The sequence below is a fragment of the Cyprinus carpio genome, chromosome A25, assembly GCF_018340385.1.
Source record: "Cyprinus carpio isolate SPL01 chromosome A25, ASM1834038v1, whole genome shotgun sequence".
Lineage (NCBI taxonomy): Eukaryota > Metazoa > Chordata > Actinopteri > Cypriniformes > Cyprinidae > Cyprinus > Cyprinus carpio.
In genome coordinates, this window is record NC_056596.1 from 2,239,567 (window position 1) to 2,250,266 (window position 10,700).

Below are 10,700 nucleotides of genomic sequence, written 5' to 3' on the forward strand. Positions count from 1 at the left end.
AAATGTTAATTAAAAATATTAATAAAAACTATAATATTCTCTCAATGATAGAGAAATAACACCTCTCTCTCTCTCTAAATTATACATCTAAAATGTTTATTTTTCTCTCGTTGAATATTGTATTGAATATTTGATTAATAAATACATATATTTCTGACCGTTTTATATTCATACTAACAGTAGGTGTAATACTAATGATGTCATCTTTGGCCACGCCCCAGTGAACACCGAACCAATCAGAAGCTTCCATTAATCAATACTGCTGTACTCAGCACAATAACATACTAATAACAAACAACAAAGTTTTAACGTCTGCAGATTCCACTGGTAGAGGGCTGCAGATGTGTGCTCAGAAACTTTAAAGTCTGCAATCAGAAGTCAGATATCTCAATAAAAACTCTCAAACACTGAGTGATCTGAGCTTACATTTCATAGCTCTGTACTCTTAGTGTATGACAGCTATTGACTATTTTTCTTCAAATTAACTTGAGGAGCAACATCAAAAAGTTGAATCTTAAATGAAGCATTTAAATCTCCAGAGCTATAAAAGAAAAAGGCTTGTATGTGTGTTTTTTGTTGAGTATCATATATAATCTAATATAGTACATCGTATATAATATAATACGGAGGGGAAAAACACCCCAAATTATGCAATTTGGTGCAGATGCTGATATTAATATGGCCAAAAAGTAAGATGCTAGCAATTTAAATCAATGCAATCCTTCTGAGAGTATAGCAGATACTTGCACAAAATTCTATAAATATCTATTGTCACTCTATATCTTCTAATACAATGTCTTGGTAAGAATTTATTTAAATGCTTAGTTTTATGATCAAAGCTCTGTAGGTTTAAAACAAATTGCAATGCAATACAATGATGAGTGAGGGATGAACAAAGAAACGTTTCTCAAAAGCTGACATTTGAACATGATCTTTTTTCATGCATGGATAGTCAAGTAAATCCAAGTTGCTTTCAAGTTTCTTGAAATATTACTTACACTATAAAGTTATTATGTTTCCTTTATATATTTGACAGCAAAAAGACAATAGACATGGAGGTGGTATTTTGTTTTATTTTTTAATTGATTATGAAGATAAATCAGACGACAGAAGGCGTGTAGTTTTGATTGTTCATTTTTGATTTTGATGCAGTTTAGAATTTTGCGTATCAAATTTGATGCAATTTCTGAACCTCGACGGCTTGGTTTTCATACCTGCCACTGTGAGGCATGCGGTTCGGCTGCTGATGGTGCCCAGATTGTCGATGGTGGCCACGCACTGGTACACGCCCTCATCAGGCTTATTGTGTTTGGAGTGGACCACCGCACTGATGAGCAAAGAGCCGTCGGCCAGCTGCCGCTTCCGGTCGTCCGCTACCAGGTTCAGGAACGTTCCATCCTTCTTCCATTCCACCCTCACCGGAGCGTCGCTCGCGGCCGAGCAGTTCAGGACAGCGGGGAGGCCGCGTACAGCCAGTGTGTCGACGGGTTCAACCACGAACTGGAACGGGGTAAAGCCTCGAATGTCAGAACCTAAGGACAGAAAAAGAACGTGTTAGAGGATTCGCAGACTATCTGATGCATGAAATGCATTTTAGCACTTTGGATAGTTGGATGGACAGTTCATCCAAAATGAAAGTTTTGCCACAATTTACTCACCCTCATATGGAGGCCGTTTCCGCCACTGAATTAAAAAATAAAAAATTGTGACTTTTTATCTCACAATTCTGACTTTTTTTCTCATAATTGTGATATAAACTTGCAATTGCGAGTTAAAAAGTCAGAATGGCAAGATATAAACTCACAATTTTGACTCTTTTTCTCATAATTGTGTGATACAAACTCGCAATTCTGACTTTTTTTTTCTTAATTGTGATATAAACTTGCAATTGGGAGTTAAAAAGTCATAATGGCGTGATACAAACTCGCAATTGCGAGACAAAGTCGCAATTCTGAGAAATAAAGTCAGAACTGCAAGATATAAAAATCACAACTCTAAGAACATTTCAGTCCCACCCACCTCAAAATTGGACTTTAACTCCCAATTCTGACTTTATAACTCACAATTGTGAGTTTATATCTAATAATATATGATTCTGTGAAAAAGTCAGAATTGTGAGATTAAAAAGTCGCAATAACCTTTTTTTGATATTTTTATATTTAGTGGCAGAAACGGGCTTACTTTCCCTCAAGACCTTCAAAATGCAAATTAAGGTATTTTTTAATGAAACCCGAGAGGATTCGGTCTCTCCATTGAAAATTCAGGTAACCAAAAGATCCATAAAGGTATTGTAAAAAAAGAGATATGATCACTTTATGACTTTCAATGGAGGGACAGAAATGTCTCAGGATTTATTAAAAATATCTTAATTTGTGTTTCAAAGTCTAATGGGGTTGGAGAAACACGAGGGTGAGTCAATGATGCCAAAATGTTGAATGTGAATTATCCCTTTACTTAAATCTGGGTCTTGACTGAAGCAACACCAGTTGCATGCAGTAAAATAAAAAACATAAAATGTAGAATTATACTCTCAAAAACACAAGATTACAGCTTTTATCATGGCTAAGTGATTTTCATTCTAAAACTTTCGTGGGTCAGAGTCCCTCACCTTTCCGCTGTAAAACAGTGAAGGAAAATACTTCTGGGAACAGTTATAAACCAACACAATTGCTTGACGATTACAGTGACGTATAATTAAAAAACATAACAGTGTTCAGCCATGAACTCGCACCGTTCAGACAGCACTAATTGCCAATTATCTACACCAGAGGTGTTGTGCGAAAACAATTACGGCAAGACTTTGCGTAACATAGCAAGCAAGCTATCATACTTTAATTACGTAGGAAATGACAAGCTTCTCGTGTTCAACACAAAACAATCTGAGACAGAAGCTAATGTGTTTGCCGCTTGCTTGTAATGCAAGCTTATTTTTGTCCTTAAAATATGTTTTTACCTGAAAAACAGATGCAAAAAGAACAATTATGTTATAAACCATTCACAGATTAGCAACCATTTTATTCCTTCATTGACTTTAGCTGGAAAAATGACTCTGTTATTGTCCTCTTGCATTATTGACAAACTATTTTCCTGTTTGCTTTATAAAGCGCTATAAAATAAAAGGAGACTTGACTCAGTTTCATTTCCAAAGTACTGAAGATGAAAAACTAAGAATGAATCTTTCGCTTCAAGCTTTAACACAAGTTTAGGAAAACAAGGAATTAGAGTCACTGTGGAAAGCTGAAAACCATTCAAACTGAAATGCGCTCAAATCTTGACATCCAAACTTGTGTACCTGCATTTTCTCAGTTTAAAAAGGTACCATGCATCGCTAAGCAAAGCCTCAGTTGCACGCTAATTGTAGAGAAGCCAGCTGGGAAACATTTGGACTGATGTGGCCAAACGCGCCCCTGTTTGTGGCTTTGGATGTTTGTCACGGGTTGGCTGTGAGTAATCGGACGGTGTCCAGAATTGCTGTTGGAGGGCAACAGTGATGCATCCTTGACCCAGAAGCCCAGAGAGAGCCAGAAAATGAGGCTGTTGGATTGATAAGTATAAGCTGTTAGCCTTAGTCTTCTGCACACTTTGAGGGACACCCACTTCAAAACCGGCTCAGTCAGCGAGACCTCTCAGAAAGGGGCAAGGGCTCTCCAGGGAAATGGCACACTGGTGAATGAGAGAGAGATACTGACACATACAAAGACTGAAAGAGAACGAGAAGTGGCCTAGAACAGCTAAGGAGGAAAAACGGCGGAGATACAAAAAAAAAAAAATCAAGGAAATCGGTTAAAGTGTCACATATTATTCCCTTCCTCTTTCTAATGGACCATGACAAGCTTCAGTTTGACAAACTGTTGCATTGTGGGGAACACAAGAGCGGCGCAGAGACGATGAGCGTGAAAGGAAACACAATGACGCTTGAGGAGGCGACACAAGCGGGGATTTGCCATCTCTAGGGCCCTTCATAGCCATCAGCAGAACTTTAAATGCTGTAGTTGCACAGCTTAGTCACAATTATAAACCCAAGGACAACAAACCAGCAGACAAAATTACGCTTACGTAACATAATTTGGCAGAACTGAAATGTGAAACGTGCAATTTACGCACCTCTAGTAGGACCAAAAATGCTTAAAATAATGATGTATGATGATAAATAAATCATGATGATTCATCAATTTATTCTTAAACCACACAAACACTAAAATAAAATAATGAAATAAAATATAAAATAAAAAATTAAATTAAATTAAATTAAATTACATTACATTACATTAAAATAAATTAAAATAAATTAAATTAAATTACATTACATTACATTAAAATAAATTAAAATAAATTACATTAAAATAAATTAAATTAAATTAAATTAAATTAAATTAAATTAAATTAAATTAAATTAAATTAAATTAAATTAAAATTAAAATTAAATAAAAATACTCCAGCTGGCTTAGAAACATGTAAGCAATTTCTTTAAAAATATACTTTCAGATATGAAAAAACTGGGAACAATAAGGAAAACGAAAAAGTGTGACAAAACAATAATAGTTGTAGTACCTAGGGCTGCACGATTATGACAAAAATTTTAATTTGTAAATTGTATTTGCGATTATTAATTAGGATCATCTTGATTTACATTGAATGATGTTTTGAATAGCTTTATAACATTGTTTGAGGCACTTATCACTTTTCTATATGATCAAGCCTGAAATGTCAACTCTACATTAGTTTGGTTACTTTTATAAATAAAAAAGTAAAAATATGCATGGTATTATAACTTAAACTAAAATTAAAACAATGGAAAAAACTCCTGAGAACCTGTAGAAAGAAAAAGAAAAATCACGCACATATCTTAAGCACACAGAATAATATAATTGGACTTTTTTTTTTAATTGCGTCTTTGAACAATCCATCCATAACTGTAATCACGATAAAAAAATTGATTGTGCAGCCCTAGTTCTAGCAATAATAATAATCACAATAATTAAACATCACATACTTCCAGAGGACACAATGTTTAAGGCAATTTTATATTATAAAATATATCATTTATAATTATTAGAAAAAACAAAAAAACTAAGTGACTACAAAAGTATTATATCCGAGTAAGCCTAAATAAAATAAAAATAAGACTAATAAGTATAAGTGTAATGCAAATGAGAAGTCTGCAACATGCAAAACATATAAAATCACCTGAATGGGGATGGGTGTTTTTGTTTTGGAAGTGGCATTTTTTTTAATGATGTAATAAAAGGTACATTTAGTTGTCTCTGCACATTAAACTGTAATGGAGAATGTTTAATCACCTACGCCACATTAAAGCTTTGCAGAGTTCCATAAATGAAAACATCATCACAATTCTCAGTGAAATCTCAGAGCAGCGTTCACACTGACAGCAGATAAACTACTGGTGCATACAATATGCATGTACTGTCAGACGCTAAAAGTCGTTCTTTATGGCGGCTAACGAACACAAGCCATTGTATTCATATCCCAGTAGCTTTGTGCTCACAGCTGTCCATCAACAGCTTCTACTGCATCTCCTCTTTTCATTTCACATTCACTCGAACCGACTCGAATCAGAATCAGAGAGTCTGTGCTTGTCTTTTCATCTTCCAAAGGCAATGGCTCTTTTCATTTCTACCTGACGCTTCCAAGATAAATTAGAATTTGCTCCGTGAACAAACACTTCCAAACATCAGACGCAATGAGGGCAAAAGGGAGGTTTTAATGTTGAAAGCAAAACTAAGTGCAGCGCCTGTCATTAGCACTCAACAGGGTATAAATAGCTGCTCTGCCACTCAGAGTGTGCTGTTTTGTCCCCCACAATCCCTTTCTTAGCATGTTAGGATACCTCACCTCATGCTGTGACTCAAGATTATAGATTCAGAGAGAAAATATGGCGCATGTAATCCATCTCCATAAGAGCCGTGGGGATGACAGGTGGGACGTTTCACAGCAATAAAAGCGGGGCTCATCTGGGTGGAGTGGGGTTCCTCCCTCAGGAGTCATTTTTTCTACCTCATAAAGCATGGAAATTGAGGATCCCAGAGGGCACATATACCACAATCCATTTCCACACCTATTGGTAACACCAAGAACCCAATACAATCAGAATCTGGGACGATCCACTGATTGAACCCAAGTGTTTCGTCAACTGCCAACTCAATCAGCTAATTCAATTACCTCATGCCAAGTCATAGGCTTCAGTTCCATTTCAATGTCCTATATTTACTAAATTTTTGAAACAACCCAAAATATCAGGCATGTATTACTCTAATAAACCATGTTTGCCTACCTCAGGCATTACATTTTTGTCCAAAATGGACATTTTCAAGTAAAGCTGTCCGATATAAATGATGCATATTAAATTCACTGAACCAAATTCTTGTGTTAACTGCTAAAGCAATCAGTTAATTACCTTATGGGCAATTCTTGGGGTTCAGTGATCATTGCATTTTCAGAAAGCACCACAACAATAGGTGTATATGAAAGGCCTAAAAAAAAAAAAAAAAAATCACCTCAGGCAGAGGCCACACAACTCTGTACTGTAACTGTATTTACTGCAGCTCATCTTGATGGAGGCGATGACGCTGCTCTAGGGGTGCGTTTGCAGTACGGTAATTGATTACGGTAAGACAGTGAGGGCTGATTCTGTGCTCTCCACTCTTTCATCACTCACACGAGTGAGAACAGGCAGCCGGCCCCACGGGGGGGAGTTATGGGAGTCCTCAGAGGGGCCTGTCAAATTATTTTCCCCTCCAACGAGCGACGGTTTCGCAGTCTTCAACACCCAGCGGGAGGGGGAAGTCACTTCTGGTCCACTGACACAATGGCACTATTGAAGGAGGCTCCGCCATTAATCAAATTACAATAATAAAGGCCCACTGTTACATGCAAACGTGGCCGAGGCTCAACACTGTGAAACCTGAAGCGAAGCATTTGCCCCACGCTTGCTGAAGTTCAAACAACTTTTCCCTCTCGTTTATTTCCAAAAGACTCAGAATGAACCTCGGGGTGTACGTTTCTGGTCCACAGCACAGTAATCTAGCCATGCTGGATGATATGGAAAACACTTTCAGATTCCTTCACCTTTACTTCATAACCCGCGGTCTGAAACTAATACATCCACCGCAAGTCTGCAGACAGACTAAATCCATAAATTGGATTCTACCCTCTCTGCGCCCCCTTAAACTTTGTTTTTCAACCTGAAACGAAATCCGAAACACATCCCGTGCCCTAAATAAAAGCGGTGCGAGCGGTCCGCAAAACTTGTATACAGCTTCCAGCGAGGGACCGAGGCCAAACAGAAATTGATTCTACACGCCATTAGCTCCCTACGGAACGAGCCAACACAAAACACACAGCAAAACAGTCCTCTCAAGCAGTAATTCCACACTCATCTGGAGACAAAGGCACAATGGCAACAGGAAACGGAGGGTAATGATGACAAATAATAGTTTTGGAATCAATTCATCTCTCGGGACGTCCTCGGGGAGACGGAGGGTATCTCAGTCTTGACTCAAAAGTAAAATGAACATTCATGACTAAAAGAACACTTTTAAGATGGAGCAAACACCTCAGTATTGTGTCAGTGACTGAATACCAATATCTTAACCTTTTGAACAGAAAGAAAGGAATTTAAAGACTAATTATTATATTATCCCTCATAACTAGAGTCAGAAAAAACATTTGAAGAGAATCTTGCTGTTAAATTTGACATATTTATTATTTCTAGAAGGGATGCACCAATTCTGGTTGATACCAATAGGCTGATATTTAAATTCGGCATTACTTTAAATAATAAAATAAATAAATAAATAAATAAATGAATAAAACACAAAAAAGTCAATAAAATAAAATATATATAAGATGCAAAAATAGAAAATGAGCATGCACAAATAAATATTAACTATTAAAAAATTAAAAATATTAAATATATATTTAATATAAAAATAAAAATATAATATAATATAAAAAATAACAATCATGGCACGCTTTTAAATCATGTAGGCTTTGTCATTTTTCAATAATTTTTTTAAAAGTTTTTTTTATTTTATAGTATAATGCATTTCTTATTTTGTTCAATACTTATTTAATACTAATCAAAATAAAACCAGAATAACAATTATAATTTTTAAAGGTCTTTAAATCTTTAAACTTTGTTCATGCTATGTTTACTGAAAGAGATTTGAGTTGGTTCTTGTAAAAAGTATAAACTTCCTATAAGGCAAATATATAAAATATAAATACAATTAATTAATTAAATAAATTAAATAAAAATTATATAAATAAATACATTTATTAATTAATATTATTTTGATTTTAATGCATTAATGCAAATTATAATTAATTTTTAATGCAGATTAATATTAAAATGTTAATGCTTGCAACGCTCCAAACATTTGCGTCTAGATTTTCGTATTTACGTAGAGAATTTACGTTTGCGTATGAGAATTCAACCTGTTGAAACGAGTCGAGGGAAACATGCAGGTATTAGCGGGTAAAGCTGCTCGAGCATTTCTCTTTCATTCTCTCTCTCTCTCTCTTTATCTTTTTCTCCTTGGGTGGGCACACAAGAAAGTCTTTGAAGTCTCACCTACCTCTGTTCAAATATTGGTTTTATTCCCGCGAGAAGAACTTCGCATCTAATCCCTTGATTTGTTTCAGCGAGCGCTGAGAATACCAAAACCCTCATACTGAGACAAAATCGTTTAAAGGGTATCTATGAAGTGCGTTTTAACGTTCAGATTTTGTTCTCTATAGATCTGAAGGACTAGTAAGTCCAAGACAGTCAAACAAGCCCCTCCCACCTCATTACCAACACATTGTTTTTACATCAGCATTTTGTTTCCGAGATCATTCATGCTCAAAACTTATCTCTACTGAACTAGTGCACTGTGCTAGTTCAATCCAATATGCTTTAAATGTAAAATTACTGTTTACAAAAATAGGAACTTCTGTATGCTGGATGGCATCGTCATTTTTAATTTATATGAAGTTTGCATAATAATCCTTTTCAGAAAACATAAAGCAAGATAATATCAGATTAACGCAGGTTCTGCTCGGGGAGCAGTTGGTGAGATATGGGAGGTGGGAACTGCGTTGCTATGGTAACGCTCTAATGATGACTGACGCTTCAGATCAACCAATAGGAGAGTCCCACTGGGAATGCCCCATCTAAACCTTGGAGGACAGGTTGCCTCGGGCTTGTTTCTCTCCCAGAGAATACAAATTGACAGCACTGACGTGGACCTCCTCGCAGCCTCCTGAGGGGCCCTCGACTGTCGGCCCCAAGGGAGCGCTCTCAGAACCAGCCAGACTCGAGAGCCGATTGATGACGCAACCGACTGTTACTACATAAGCTGCACACAGACAAACACAGCACATCTTTGCTGGAGAGCTTGGGGAACTCACTTAGCCATCTAAAGACATTTCAAAGTAACCTGCGTCTTTACAAGTTGCTTTTGATGAGGCAGTCCATAGCAATCATTCACATATGATGTATCTCTGCTAAATGAATTAATGCAAATATAAAAGTAAATTTATATTAAAATCACCTTAGAACAGATGGGTCTAATATCCTGGTTGGAGCAGCTGTGTGCTGCAACAATGTTTGTCTTGTAAATAGAATTTGCCTTGTGTTTGCTAAATAAATAAATACAATTGTATTTATTTGAACATTTACATTTGTATTAATTTATTTTTAATTATTTAATTCATTTTTTATTTTATTTTATTTTAAATGTATTTATTTTTAAAATATAATTTAAGCCAAAAAAACTGAATTTGCCTTGTGTTTGTTAAATAAATAAATATTTTTTTTTAATTTATTTTAAAATGTAAAATTGTATTAATTTATTTTAATTTATTTTTAATGATTATGATTTAATGAATTTTAAATGGTATTTATTTATTTTTAAAATAGAATTTAAGCCAACATTTAAAAAAAAAAAAAAAAAAAAAAAAAAAACTTAAAATAATTAAATGCATTTTCTGGTTCAAGACCAGCAGTTAAATTGGGTTGGGGCCATTTTTTCAGTCCAGAATTGCTTTTCTTTGGAGGAAACCCCCGGAATGGTTACAGATTGGGCACCAGCACTGTGAACATGGCCAAGAGCATCCTATTTGCCATTTTATGGTTCAAAAAGGTGTAAAAGAATGACCCCAGTGCACACACGATGGCTGCACAGCTCTACTACCCAACACTTTAAGCTTTACCAATCATATCTAAAGTAGCTATTGAAATGAGTACAAATAAATTACCCTGTCAATGATTTGTAATGTTTCTAATGATTTGGCCAACGTAAACTGAATCCGTTAACGGTTACATCACAAACACACACGCGAGCCTACGTTCCAAATGTGTGGACTTTAAATAACGCAGTTGCTGAGGCTGCCATTTCAAACAGGACAAGAGACAGACAGAGAAAGAAAGAAAAAGTATCTGACAGAACGTCTGCGTTAACACTCAGACGTGTCCAAAAAGCCCACTGGCAGCCGTCCAGATTCACACACCGCTACCAAATCCAGTCAGACTCGTGAAGAAGCCAATGGAGTGCCGCAGAGCGAGATACGCTCTTTCAGAACTGATTAAATGTTGAGGAAAATGAGCCAAATGCCAATTAAAAGAATGCGAGTGAATGAACAACAGCAGAGGCGTGCAGTGATTTCATTAGTCTATGTGTGATAGATCCTGCATGCAG

At 35.9% G+C, this 10,700-nt stretch overlaps 1 protein-coding gene across 1 annotated transcript in view; it reads right to left on the minus strand.

Moving 5' to 3' along the window:
• The window catches only part of LOC109098733 (neogenin-like), a 113,547-nt gene that overhangs the window by 72,266 nt on the left and 30,581 nt on the right, over nucleotides 1-10,700 (minus strand). Inside the window, exons 2-3 of the mRNA XM_042715005.1 lie at nucleotides 1,215-1,532; nucleotides 61-62 (exon numbers count right to left, since the gene is read on the minus strand). Coding sequence (XP_042570939.1) covers nucleotides 61-62; nucleotides 1,215-1,532 — 320 coding nt within the window. The remainder of the gene's footprint in view (nucleotides 1-60; nucleotides 63-1,214; nucleotides 1,533-10,700) is intronic.